The sequence below is a fragment of the Spea bombifrons genome, chromosome 13 (assembly GCF_027358695.1).
Source record: "Spea bombifrons isolate aSpeBom1 chromosome 13, aSpeBom1.2.pri, whole genome shotgun sequence".
NCBI classification, from domain to species: Eukaryota; Metazoa; Chordata; class Amphibia; order Anura; family Pelobatidae; genus Spea; species Spea bombifrons.
The window spans coordinates 9,576,530-9,590,926 of record NC_071099.1 but is presented as its reverse complement, the minus strand read 5'-3'; the positions used below and the strand labels follow the sequence as shown (position 1 = coordinate 9,590,926).

At 50.6% G+C, this 14,397-nt stretch overlaps 1 protein-coding gene across 2 annotated transcripts; it reads left to right on the top strand.

Moving 5' to 3' along the window:
- The first annotated feature begins 347 nt into the window (after positions 1–347).
- Positions 348–13,643, top strand: PMEPA1 (prostate transmembrane protein, androgen induced 1). 2 transcript variants are annotated; one of them, XM_053454097.1, is made up of 4 exons: positions 348–582; positions 12,295–12,449; positions 12,556–12,609; positions 12,804–13,643. In XM_053454097.1, exons 1-4 carry the CDS (start codon positions 492–494, stop codon positions 13,344–13,346), a joined length of 843 nt encoding a protein of 280 aa, XP_053310072.1. In that variant the 5' UTR covers positions 348–491; the 3' UTR covers positions 13,347–13,643. The 2 variants fall into 2 exon arrangements, with proteins under 2 accessions (XP_053310072.1, XP_053310071.1); XM_053454096.1 differs by having other exon boundaries at positions 12,801–13,643.
- Positions 13,644–14,397: the final 754 nt, after the last annotated feature.

Sequence of the window (14,397 nt, the reverse complement as noted above, 5' to 3'; positions counted from 1 at the left end):
CTGTCCCTTTAACAGCAACGGGCGGTACCCTCCTTGCATGCCTCCATGTGATTGTGCAGCTCTGCTGTCCGTCAGCTTTCTGGACACGCCCCGTGCGGTGGCAGGGCAGTCCCAGTCTGGCGCTGACGTCACGGACTGTCTGGCTGCCTGGGGTTGATTCCATTTGAAGGCAGTCTGCTGGGTTAGAGCAGGGGAAGGAGGCAGCAGAGAGAGTGCCCACTGTCTGGAATTGAGAGAGAGTGCCCACTGCCTGGGACTGGACTGAGAGAGAGTGCCCACTGCCTGGGACTGGACTGAGAGAGAGTGCCCACTGCCTGGGACTGGACTGAGAGAGAGAGAGTGCCCACTGCCTGGACTGGACTGAGGGAGAGAGAGTGCCCACTGCCTGGGACTGACTCCAAGAAAGTGCCCCAGTGCCCAGCCATGGCCAGCAGCTGCCCTCTGTGTGTGTGAAGCGCTTCCCTGGCAGAGCTTATTCTCCATACAGCTTGATGGGTCTGAACAGCACAAGCCCAGCTCCGCAGTCCAATGTCTCCTGTACCTGTAACTGCAAGAGGTCTCTGTTCCGCAGCATGGAGATCAGTGAGTATTTTTGTCTCTTGTTCTGTGTGTCGCACAGCAGAGCGCCGAGTATCTGAGGATCATTCAGGGTCTCAGAAAACTTTGTGCAGACTTTGCCGTACATTGTACAGTAAGGGAGGGGGAGAGGCGACCGCTGAGCTCCCTGTCTTCGGCACCCAGACCTTCTCCGAGCCCTGTCTCTACCCTCTTCCTGCTCGAGCCCCCTCTCCCTGCCCCGAGCCCCCTCTCCCTGCCCCGAGCCCCCTCTCTCTGCCGTTTGTCATCGTGATGACACAAATGTTTCCGTTTATTTCCGTTTATTTGTAAACAGTTTGCTCGGCGCTGTATTCGCTGTAATTAACTGAAGCTCCGAATCTGCTTCTACTTAGCATACAGCAGGGGGTTCGGGCTGAGACCAGGGGCTCTGGACCCCCATCCTGCCCCTGACTGTGTGATTATAGGGCTGATACCCCCCACAGACTGATCGCAACCCCCTGCTTGGCTCCATATTTCTGTAATGCCTGCAGTGTACTAGGTGCTTGGTGAAAACTTCCTCTGCCCAAGAGCTTGTATCTATCCCTGCATAAGATACATTGTTCAGGCTTTAAAGGTTTTTTAAAGGACCCCCTTTTTTTCTCTGCAAATAATGAAAAGCAGCAGATCCCCCAAAACACGAAAACAGCGGAAAATCTGACTTTTTTTTCTTCGTAAATCCCATCAGAAATGTGTTCCGTATTACGAGGCTGTTTCCTCCCTCTCTCCCCTACCAGCGGAATTCGTGGGAAGGTGACTAATGTAAAAGTGAAACTTGCCCCAAATCTGTCTGATCCTGCCCCGGAAAATTACTGCAAGTTCTTTTTTTTTTTTTGCACTAGAAGCATTACGTAAACAACTTTTCTTTCTTGTTTTTTATTGCACAGAAATTCTTATTTTTACAAGGTACCCCCAGGGGGTGGCTTTTTACATCCTTTTCCGAGCGAGCGGCAAATACAATGTTGCCCAATTATTATCCGGGGCTCGTAAGGCCAGACTTCGCCGTTCCAGAGGCGCTTGCCCTCTGTCTGAATCGGGATTTAACGTCCCCATCGCGGCGACTGCAGCAAAAAAACATTTGTGATATTGTTCTGTTTAAAGCCGGCGGCCCACGGTGCTATTAACCCTTTCAGCGATTGGCTAATAGCCAGCGGGTTCAGTGACCTGATGTCTCCTCAATAGCCGTCCGCGTCCGGATTACCGCCGAACATTGTCTGCCGTCTGAATTAGCAGCTCAGATACAGACTACAAAGAGGGGGCTGCGCAGGAGCTGACTGTCCGCAGCGCAGGAGCTGACTATCCGCAGCGCACGATCTGTCTCCCAGAAACACAACTTCTCCTTTTCTCCCAACGTGCCGTTCCTTCCGTATTATATAATATAACTATAATATTTATATTATTTATTTTACATTTATTAATACTTTTTCTGCCCCATGGAGCGGTGCAGATACGAAGGGTTAACTCAGTACTCGGCAACTGCTTTTAATTTAAAACTAAAAACCGTTCACGTTGAGAATTTCAGTCCCCGTCGCAGATGTCAGAATTCCTTTTTTTTTTTTTGTGTGCTTTTTGCCTTTCGAATGAAACGATCAGATCCCGAGAAAATATCATTAAAATAATATATAAAAGAGGAGAGTCTGAAATAATTCAATGAATGAAAAAAGTAAGGAGGAGATTTCATGCTTTCTAAAATAGAAAATGTTCGGTTTTTGTCTTTTTATTATTTTTTTAATTCCCCCAAAAATCAGTTTAATAACGGATGTTTTTGTCTTTTAATGCCGAAAATTTGCGACACAAATTCCGTGTTTTTCAGCTCCGATCTGAACATCAAATAATCGGTTTTATTAATATTATTATTATTGTTATTTTTCTGAAGATGCAGAGTTTTTGGTTCGGTTATTTGATGCGCGTCTGTGTGGCGATAACCGGGTTATCAGTTTGTCTGCAGAGAAGCAGCAATTAACTGGTTAACGACTGCGCGTGGAGGTGATTGAGGAGTCTAGACGGGCACCCGTGGTCGGCGTTGGTCTGGAAATAGGCGGCTTATGGTAATGAGAGTTTTCGTTTAGCTCGTGGCGGCGTCTCTCCCCTTCAGACCGTTGAGTCACCGATGACTCCCGGCTGAGTCCTTCTTACGGTGGGAATTTGATCGGATCCACGAGACCGCATGAGATGCCTGTAAATGGGGGGGGTTAATGCAGTCAGAGGGACTTTCAGATGATGTCAATCGCTGCAAAATAGGAACAAAAACCACACAAACGGATTAAATAAACTCCTTCCGAGAGACGAGGTATATTCACTTTGCAACTTGTGAGACTCTGTACGCGGAGACCGCCGAGCGGAGACGGAACTGCTAAAAGATGCAGTTATAACCCGCAGGTCCCGTAATGCGGTTATCGCACAAACGGTTAATATTCACATTTTTTAGCCCCTCCGGCTCCGTTAGTGAGAAATAACGCGTCTGTTAAACAGGTTTCTGCTCAAACCTTTGCAGTGCCAAACGGATGCGTCACGTCCCCTCCCGGCATTGAAAGGGTTCCCGCCGTCTGTAAGCTGCATGCGGAACGCGTCGGGTCAGGCAGCCGGCAGCTTCTTTTCTTACAGAGTTATTCCTACTGTCTGAAGCCCCCGTGTATAGTAGCGTTCTCAGGGGTTGGGTGACCACTGCGTGTTTTCGTGTCCCGCTTGCGGTATCCGGCAGAGGCGGCGGGAATAAGAGGTTTGGCACGTTTGGGGCAATCTAACGCAGGATTAATACGGACCCCTATTAATGCTGAGCGCTTGGCTTTTTGGTGAAATCTTTGGTCCCGGTTAACCCCTGTATCGCACGTAATGCCACGGGGGTCTCTGGTGGATATTTGTGGGTTTAGCTCTAATCGTAGGTGTTGGATTTACTGCACCCCCTCGCAGTCAGTTCCTTCTTGCTTTAATGTTATAATCTGACCAGCGCATATGAACCCTCTTCCCCAAACTAATCATTTATCCCCGAGAATGAAATGCACCCCCGCTACCCGATATGGGATGCGTTGCCCGACGTAGTCTTCTCTCGATGTGATCTTCTCTATCGAAGCCCCTATGCGTTTTGCGGCGTATAGGTGAACTCGTTCCGTTGTGGAGACGCAGATGGATGCTGTGCCCCCCGTTACAGAACTTGAGCAATACCCCAAACATCCCCCGAAAAGCCGTGTCCAGCGTTACTCTTGGCTTCATGTCATGTGGGCAAAGAGAGCTGCCCCTTTTTTGAAGGTGGTAACAGGGGATGATTATTTAGAGACAGCTGATACTTGTGTTTTTGGACCCGTGGGTTCTGGGTCTCATTTGGCATGTGAAGAGCTTACAGTCTATTAGGTGGATATCTCCGCAGTGGTCCCAGAACCCCTTCTGTATTAAAGATGGTTTTACCCACTGGGGGGGGGGTTGGCAGTTTGAGTCTATCCTCAGTTTTTGAGGGAGAAAAACCTGGTTATATCAGAATTCAGACAGCGAGGTCTCCACCTGCAGCCAGACAGGAGATGCCTGCAAAGTGCATTTCGGGAATTCTAGGGGCCGCTTGTGCCCTCGGTCCACAGATTGCGGGGTATTTGTGGCCAGAACACAGGAATCGGGCAGCCTGTGAAACCTGGAGCCCAAGTCTGCTGCAGAACCTCCCGTTGTACCGTGCTGCGGAATATGGTGGAGCTATATACATCAATAAATAATAGCCACCTCTTGAGAAGCTGAGCTGTCAATAAGCTTCTCCTTCATGGCTGTGAAAAGTGGCAGCTGAATGGCTTCCAGGTCATGTGATATAAAACCCCGGGGTCAGATCATTCTAGCGCCTCAGCTGCCAGTATTCCCATAATGCCGTACAAGGTGTTGGCTGAGTGTCATGGGAATTATACTGCGCAGCAACAGTGCAGAGGTTACCTGTCCCCGGAGCAAAGCAACATGTCTGCATCTTCAGGCTGCGGCTCTTTCTAAAGCATCGAGTCCTTGCTGAGGGGGTAAAGGATCGAATGGTTGGCGAGGGGCAAAGGATGGAGCGGATGACGAGGGGTAAAGGATGGAGTGGTTAGCGAGGGGTAAAGGATCGAGTGGTTGGCGAGGGGTAAAGGATCAAGTGGTTGGCGAGGGTTAAAGGATCTAGTGGTGGATATTATTTGCCCCGTTGGCTGCAGATCTCTGTGTTCTGAAGCTTGGAAGCGACGCTCGCGCAGCATCACGCTTAGCGAGTCCTGGCAGGGCTGGGATATTTTCAGTGTCCTCTCTGCGCTTCGCTGTCTGTTCTGCGATCTAATTTTAACACGGAAAGAACAGAATTTGGAACAGCGTGAGCAACAAAAATCCCTGCTCTGATTAGAAATGTCTGCAGATGTCGCATTATTCACTCGCCTCGCATTTTTACTGATTGTTAACGAGTCGTGCTGACGGGTTCTGCCTGGGCCGGGGGGTTTGGAGAAGCGGATCCAGAGGGGTTATTGTACCCCGAAGTTTATCACCCCGATTCCTTAACCCCCAGTTACAGGCAGTAGAACCGTCGCCGGCAGCGATGGTTTAGTTATTTGGATGGGCTGTAATATTTCATTATTCGGGCTCAAAGGGTGTTTTGCTCCCGTTGAGTTTGGGCAGATTCGGGTCCCGTCAGGGTGTCTCCCAGACTTGGGTTTAGTCCTCGGTATGAAGACGCGACGAGGTCCCCGGGTTCGGGACTGGATGACCCTGGGGGGCTGATGGCAGAATCTGCATCTAAAAATACCCAGTAAGAGATAGCGGCCACGGGGCGAGCCTTTCCCGACCCTTCCTTCCGTTTTCTCTGTGGCTTTTTCATGTTGGTGGGTTCAAGGAACTATTAACTCTTTGATTAAGAAAAAGCATGATGGGAGTTTATCATCTGTTATCAGCAGCAGAGAGATCAGTCTGCACGGGGGGGGCCCAGAATGGCCGGGAACCTTCTCTTCCTCTTTCCTGATGCTTTGACTTCTTCACCAAACGCGTAATATTAATGAACCGTGTCCGCACAGGAGGGAAGGGGTGCGAGTTTTGCAAGGACAGAAAAAGGAGGCCTTATGAGACTCTGCAGGGGTGGAGCAAAGAGGCAGAAAGAGACTCTGCAGGGGCGGGCGAGGAGGTGTCGGACAGTTCTCCAGGGGTAGGGCAAGGAGGGGGTAATAGTCCGTGCAGGGTTAGGAGGATATTGGGGTGTCAGTCTCAGTTTGTTTATCCTGCTATTAGGTTGCTATTTAGGGATCGAGGTTCTCTGCGTCACAGGATTATATTTTTGCTCATTTTCTCTGTTTTTATATATTTCTTGTCTGGGGTGTAAATAGACCCCTCTGGAAGAGCCCTTCTGGGGTCCGTTACACAGTGAATGGGTTTGTTTGACGTTATTTCAACTAAAGTGTGTTTATGTTCGCGGACCGAGCTGCAGCCTTCCGGCACTGAGCCTTGCTAAATTGCTTTAGACGGTCCAAGATCGACCTCCCAGCAGCTGCGGCCCTCCACGGCCCTCAGATCTGTGGGAAAGGGTTTCCTGAAGGTCGCCCGTGAAGTTTAAAGGTCAGTGGGGGAGGACGCCACATGCAAAGTGCCAACATCCCCGGGAGGAGAGACTCGTCCACTTATCACTTTACAGCTGAATGGGAGTCCTGAACCTGAAGGGAGCCGAGCAGTGGCCCCAGATGGCCAGACGGCAATAAAACTTCACATTGTGTTTGATCTTAAAGATCCTGCGACCCTCTGCTGGCCGCATCTCCGCTCCAAAAACTTCAAGATGTTTTAAGTGAAATCTTGGTGTTTAACGAGTTTTTAGGCAAATGTGAAGAAAAGGAAAAAAAAGAAAAGACTTGGTTGCCCTCGGTGACATAAACGTGCGCCCCGGTATGGAAATTACACACAGAATGTTTTATTTGCATACGAGGCCCTAAAAATGTTTCCCTCCTTTTTACTAGTTTTCGTTATTTTCCATGTACATGCTTTATAACTTTCATAACCCACACCTGCCGGCGGCCTGATCACGTATCTACCACCGCATCCTAGCTGCTACATGTAACGCTCCCTTGTGCTTTCTGCATTTTGAACTTCAAAGCGTGACCTCGGCGTGCTTTGCCCCGTCTAGCAGGTGACTAAAGTCTGACGTGGCCTCCCCGGCAGACACATTAATTACCTCCTCCAAGAATGCGTTGTGTAATGTGTTCTTTAAACATGATGAAGCATCCGCCTCCCAGTAGATCCCGGCTGAGCATAGCGGGTGTCCTGCAGTTATCGGGCAGCTTGTCCAGAAACCCCCAAATACAACACGCGCCAAAGCCTCGAGCGCAGACGGGGTGGAATTTCATGTGGCGGCTCTTCGTTCTGCCCCTCTGTAAATCATCTTGGGGTCCGTATATAATAATATATCGGGGTGTCCATATATATTAAAATATATAGAGGGGGTCCATATATAATAATATATCGGGGGGGGTCCGTATATAACAATATATCGAGGAGGTCCGTATATAATAATATATCCAGGCGTCTGACACTAGCTTAACTCTATTTACTAAAGAGACTCGCGGGCCCCCCGGCAGGTCTGCACTTAGGAGTTTGGCCCCGTGACGCAGCCAGACCCCCGTAGGAACTTGTCAGCCAGCGTCTGGATGTCAGTGCGGACCCCTCAGACGCGTATCCACGGCGTATCCTGGAATCCTGACAGTTAAAAGGAATAACTTTGTATTTATTTTCTGTCCCTTTAAGAAGCCGCACAGAATTCCTGTTAATTCCTCTTTTCTTCGCGTTAAGTCGCCGCGCGGCGAAAAGTCCAATTTTGCTTCTTCACAATGTTTAATTATCGGTATAAAAATAAAAACATCCCCGACTGCATTAACAAAAGCTCAACCATCTCAGCCCCCCCCCGCGTGAGAGACGGGCCGGGACGCCGATAGCTCGGATTTCAGTCGTCGGGGAGACAGTTTCCTGCGAGGCCTCCGAAGCCCCACAGTAACCAAAGGGTTAAAAGCGCTCTTAAATTTTTATTATTATTCTTAAGGGTTTGCCGAATATTTCAAATTCCTGTCAGCCCATTAATACTCCTGCCAAAACCAGTTTACAGACAAAAAACTTCTATATTCCAGGGGCTGGACAGACCCTCTGTGCGTGTCGAGCGCGAGCCCACGGGCCCCTCGCATGTCACCGAGGAGTTAATACCCCGCAGCAGCTCATCATCACCCCAAAGCTGCACAATTTAACAATACGAGGGGCAGATCCTGGGGGGGGGGGCGGAATGTCAGATGGTGATTGGCTGAAGAGATTGTGATCTTCTTGGTAAGGGGTAAGACATGGCGGAGAAGGAGTTAAGTGTTTTCCAGTCGCGGGATTTAGTCTCGGCCGTCACACGCGTGAGCGTTTTGCGTGTGCACACGCCGCCATCTGCTTCATGCATCATCTCTCCAGAATCCCAAATTATAACTGGGTCGGCAGCCAAAAATCTCAAATCCCCGGCACACCTCGGCCCGGCTGGGGACGGGGGAGTTGGAGGGGCACGTCCTGGGCCCCCCCCGGGGGCCGCCAGCCCTGATCGGAGCCTTAAAAAGGAATTTGTCCGCCACGTCGAGGATTTTGGAATCTTTTACAGATATTCATTTGGTGGGGAATGAAACGGTTAATAAAGGGGTAAAGGGGGGGCTCCCTCGATAATTATTCACAGTACACTGAGTGTCAGCTCTTTGCACCAGGGGAAATGTCCCAGTAGTATTACGATCCTGGATACCCCATGGCATCACGTATATAACCGTCTCTGTACTGCACCAACGGTATATGTCCCAGCAGCTGAGGGCCGCGCAGAGCTTCATGCATTGGCTGCTTTTTCTGCCTTCCGTCGCATGTAATCGGCCTTAAACCCGCCAGATGAAGATGGCGGCTAAACCCTCCGTCTCTGTGACGCTCTGGAGATGAGAGGCTTTGATGTCTCTTCTGAGGGGACACAGCAGGAGATGCCGTGAGAGCGCTGGAGGGCCGGCTCCGGGGCCACGAAAATAATAATAATTATTCAGAGAAAATCAGAAACGGTCCCAAAAATGACAGGAAGGAAGCTGGCGGCCCAGAGCTGACAGCAGGGCCATAAAGTCACATTCACCTTCCGGCTGGTGAAACACTAACTCTGCAGCCAACCCGCTCCGGTGCAGCCAGACCCCCGCTCCATTGCAGCCAGACACTCCCCCCCCCGCTCCGTTGCAGCCAGACACCCCCCCCCCCGCTCCGTTGCAGCCAGACAGCCCCCCCTGCTCCGTTGCAGCCAGACACCCCCCACGCTTCATTGCAGCCAGACACCCCCCACGCTCTGTTGCAGCCAGACACCCCCCCCCACGCTCCGTTGCAGCCAGACACCCCCCCACACTCCGCTGCAGCCTGTTGCATCTGTCCTTGTGGAATGCGCCACGATATCCTGAGCAGATGCAGCAAGGCGCATGCACGTGTGCAGCTGCTGTCTTTGCGTACCCCGCGCTCAGTAACAGACCTTTTATTCCTCCTCTCCTGTGAGAATCCAACATGCCCCCCCCGCGACACATTTTTACACTCTTCACTGATAACACCATTTCCACGGCATTCATAGAACTAATAGTGCGGGGGGGGAAATAAACTGCATTTATTTCTAAAAGGTTCAACCTATCCGGAATACGTTACCGGGGTGGAATAAAAGACGTTCGTATGTGTGCAGCACGCGGATTATTGACGGGAAGCGTAAGATATTATCAGACTTTAAACGCTTTTTGGAAAACTACGTTTGACCCAAATTCAAAGGAAATCGAGAAAATAAAATGAAGCCTCTGTATCTTTATACCCGCAAAACGTTAAAAGTCCCAAAGATTTACATTTTTACAGCAATCGGCCCCAAAGTATCAACGCCATAAAAAAAAAAATGTTGTAGATCCCTTTTTTTTTTCCCTGTGTTTTTCCTCCCCGGCGGCGGCTCGGAGTGATAGCTAATCATTTTCATTTTAACTCCATCTGACAAAGCGCTCCGCGGAGAGAAGCAGCCGACGCAGCCTCTAAATGAGACGCTCTGCCTCAAACGCTCCCTGTTATCGTGTGTCTAGACAGCGCAGCCGGGGTTTCGGGGGCCGTCAATTATTCTCAAAGACTAGTTAAAAATAAGAAAAGTGACGCGTTTCCTTAGAATAATAATAATAATGAATATCAATACAAATAATAATAAACAATAAAAATGATAATAATAAATATTAATAACGATAATATGAAAGCGTCTTTAAGGTGCTTTAGAGGAGACGGTGGCCTGTCGGCCGCGCAGGGCCGCGTCTAGACAGATCACAGATGTGAGAATTCAGCTGGGTTCTGGTCCCGTAGTGCCTCGGCCGTATGGCTTTGCCCGCCGGTATTAGAGCTCGGCCACTAGTGGGAAGTTTGTAATTCGCCGTATTATGGAGTCCGTGAAGCGACCGTCCGCTAAACGGCTGGCTGCAAGGAGTGGGGGGGGTCACACTGGGGGCCCTTGGCTTGTGTTCGGCAGCCATTGTGTCGACAGCGAAATCCTTAATTGTGTCTGCGAGGTGCAGATGTGGATCATCTCAGGGTCTCTGTGTTTTTTTAACCCTTTCAGCCCCATCTCATAGGGGGCTTCTGCCAATTCACCAGCAGTTGGGTGACACTTTCCGGGTGTGGATATCATGACCCGACGGTGGAGTCGGTGACCCGGCAGAGAGAGGCGGCTGTGTCCTCCGCTACCCCCCCCGGCAGAGAGGCGGCTGTGTCCTCCGCTATCCCCCCCCCCGGCAGATGGACCGGCGTCTGATAGGAAAATAATGACTTTATTACACGTTCCGGTAAAATAGACGGGAAATCCACACCGGGCTCCGAGCCAGATCACTAAACGGGGTAATCAGGAGCCACGGGGGAGAACGCAGGGCCTCAGTTTAGGGCTATTGGATCTTGCCCAGAGCTGCTCCGCCGGGGTGGGGGGAAGCAGAGGGGCATTAACCGCTATAATCATCCTGGAAGCTTTCTCTTTATGTTGGAAACATATTGTGTTTAATTGCTTAACCGTCTGGTACTGAAAGGGTTATTGAAAGTATTCAAGCAGGACCCGAGCCAGTTCCCACCTGATTTCATGTTTATTTGGGGCCGGTCTGGTTGCGTTTACCGACAGTCGCTGGAATCCGGTAACGTTTGGTGGCTTGGTGCAGCTGCGCAGGTCACCCCTAGCCACCTCCGCTAGCAGACAGTTCCATGAATCTACTCCTATTCCTGCACAAAGCACGTGGTCTGTCAGTGTTCCCGCCAAGTTATGTGGCATGGAGAGAGTTAACCCTGGAAACGCAGTGAACACTCCATCGTGTATGGTTTCCCTACAGGGTGCGGTCTCCTTAACTCTTTCACTGCTGCCTGTCTCCGTGATGTATCCGGACGGCACTAACCCTGTCCCCTAGGGCCACGTATCACCCCTTAAACCTGTTGCAATTGAGCCCCTCGGACAATCTTTGGATGCCTCTTGCACTTGAATAAAAAATTTCCCTGCTCCTTCGCCATCTATAAGTAACCTGAGCCGAGGAGCTTACACTCTGACGGTGTTTATATGACCTCATTACAGCCGCCCGCAGGGTGATACTCGGTATTGTTATATAGGAAGGGAATCGCTTTATGAAGGAAGCAAGAGGGAGGCAGTGGCCGTCGGCTCCCGGCAGGGGAAGGGTTACATGGCGTGTCTCACCTGGCGCTGGTGGTACAGGTGCGTGCGCGCCCGTCGGGGAGAGACTATTTATTCTGCCGGCAGCAGCTGCGAGGACAGTCTAGACATTATGCAAATAAATTCCATCTCCCGCGTGTCTGGGAGTGACCGCCGCTGTCTCGTACATCACATCGCCCCGCGTTATAAATACACCTCGTTACAAAGACCCCCGTGAGAGCCACACAGTGGGGGGGGCACGGGCATGAGAAGCCCACCGCTCAACCCACATATGTGTTTACATTAAGCATGTGCGGGGTTAAAACTATCTTTGTGGGCTTTTTCACCAGCAGCCCCCAGGATGACTATGCTGCGTTGTTCATGCAGCTACCCAGCCTTGGGTAGTACATAAGTGGAGCAGCTCCCCAGCAGAAGTGGTAGAGGGTAATACAGTGAGGGTATTAAACATGCATGGGATAGACATACGGCTCCTGAATCTAAGACGAGACCAACAACTGATTAAGGTTTGAGTCTTTACAGCAGGAGAAACGGGCGACTAGATGGTGTGTTTGCATGTACAGCAGTGTGCTGCGGGTTGGCGCTGCGGGTTGACGGAGCCTATGTGGGTATAGAGAATCCATCGGCATCTGGAGGTTAACTCAAGGACAAGACTATTGTGTCCCTCATTGCCTCTAAGCCTACGAAACAAAAGAGGCCGAGAGTCTCGCGGGGTAAAAGCCCCCTGAAGCCGCTCAGGTTGGAATCGGTTACAGCGCGGTTGACTCTGGCAGGTACTTTGAACCCCCGGGGAGCAAACGACCCTCTATAGTAATAACGGGGCCGGAGGGGCAATCTCCTTCTGCTTAAACGGTCACTGCGTTTGGTGCGTCCTACGTACAGGTCATCCCAGGGTTTTGGATGACGGGGCGGGGTTTTGGGTGACGGGGCGGGGTTTTGGGTGATGGGGCGGGGTTTGGGGTGAAGGTGCGGGGTTTGGGGTGACGCGGGTTGATTGCGTCTGGAGAAGAATGTCATTAACTCGGGACTGTTGGTCTGTTTGTCCGCAGCGGAGCTGGAGTTCGTCCAGATAATGATCATCGTGGTGGTGATGATGGTGATGGTCGTGGTTATCACATGTCTCCTAAACCATTACAAGCTGTCGGCGCGATCGTTCATCCACAGACACAGCCAGGGAAGGAGGCGCGAGGAGAACTTGTCATCGGTGAGTACCCGGCACTGTGCAGGATGCCCGCTGTAACCCCGTGCAGGATGCCCCATATCACCCCAACGGCTCTCGGGAGTTTAACAGCTTTTTCTCTGTGTTTCAGGAGGGGAGTTTGTGGCCGTCAGAGAGCACGGTGTCGGGGAGCGGCGTCACAGAGGTAAGAGAGCAGCCCCCCTAACGCCAACCATGACCCAGCGACCCCCTTTGTATAGTTTATCTGCATGGAGGGGGCGTTATCCGCTCTCCCCGCGACTTCCAGTCCGTCGGTGGAGTCAGAGGAATGTTGACGTGTTTGTGACTTGTGTGTTTGGCGTGTAGTTTTTACATGGATTCTCTCTGTGTTCCCAGCAGCACATTTATACGCCTAGACCCTCAGAGCGGCTCAGTGTCCCGTCTTTCCTACAACGAGATCGTTTCAACCGTTTCCAGCCCACCTACCCCTACATTCAGCACGAGATCGACCTTCCACCCACCATCTCCTTATCGGACGGTGAGGAGCCCCCGCCGTACCAAGGACCCTGCACCCTTCAGCTCCGGGACCCCGAGCAGCAGATGGAGTTAAACCGGGAGTCTGTTCGGGCCCCGCCAAACCGAACCATCTTTGACAGTGACTTAATAGACAGCTCGGTGTACGGTGGTCCGTGCCCACCAAGTATCCATTCTGGCGTGAGTGCCACCTCCTACAGCAGCAGCGGGAGGATGGAGGGCCCGCCGCCGACCTACAGCGAGGTCATCGCTCATTATCCGGGGTCCTCGTTTTATCAGCACCAGCAGCAGAACATCGGCGCGCCGCCTGTCACAGACGGCATCAGACATCACCCGCAGAGCAACGGCCTCGACAGCACAATCGCACGAAGCAAAGAGAAGGACAAATCCAGCACGCTCGTGTTTTAGGATCGACTGAAATCAATGAACTCTCTGCACTTCAAGCCGGCCCGACTTCGCCCGAGAGGCGTGCGGAGGGACTGGAGAAAGAAATCTGGGAGAGGAGGCAGGAGCCGGGTCGGGGCGCTCTCCACTTCTTCCTGTATAAATATTTCCGTGTTACGTCTGAATGCACAAGCAGAACGCGCTCCGGATCCGCTTTATCTGTCCGGCCGCGTCTTGGGATCTCACGACTCGCTTTTATTTTATTATTATTTTTATTATTATTATAATTATTATTATTATTTTTTCTTTCTATTACCGAGCTGAGCAGCGAGCGTGAGTGAGTGCGGACCCCCCGACCCCTGACCCTATATTATTTTCTTCTTAATAACTCACTTAACGTTAAGAAAGAAAAAGGAAAAAAAAGAAATATTTGCACAAAACTATTTGTTTAAAGATCTGCAATATATAAATGCATATACGGTATATAAGGAGAGGAGCGAATGCGGGGGGGGGGGTGCGGGGAAGCATATTTTTGTATTAGAAAAGGCATAGAAATCCGGTTCGGTTGTTTCAAAACGAAAAAAAGAGCAAATGGCTTTTTTTTAAAAAAAAATTCTAATTTTTTTTTCTTGTTTGAGTGCCAATTCAGAAAGTGTGTCGTAAAGTGTATGAAAAGCCGGGGTTTAGAGTTATTTATATAAATGTTGAAATTTGCACTATTTTTTGATATGACTAAACCAGTGGCTCGTGTCAGCAGATTGTACGAAATCTGCCACAAACTTCAAAAAAAGGAAAAAAAGACAAAAACTTTAAAAAGGGAAACGTTCAGCATGAAACGATCCGGATCGGGAACCCGAGAGAGAACCGGGAGCTCCGAGTTCTGAAGATCTTTCCTCTTCGGGGTCCGGGGGTTAAACGGCGCGTCTGTGAGGAAAGCTGCTGCTCCGAGAAGCGATCCCCTCGCTGAATAGGGCTACGTTTTCTAAGTATGGCATTGGTGGGAAACGTGGGATCTCGGGGTAAAAGCCTACAATTTTATATCATTTTGAATTCAGCATTTTATCATGTATCTCGC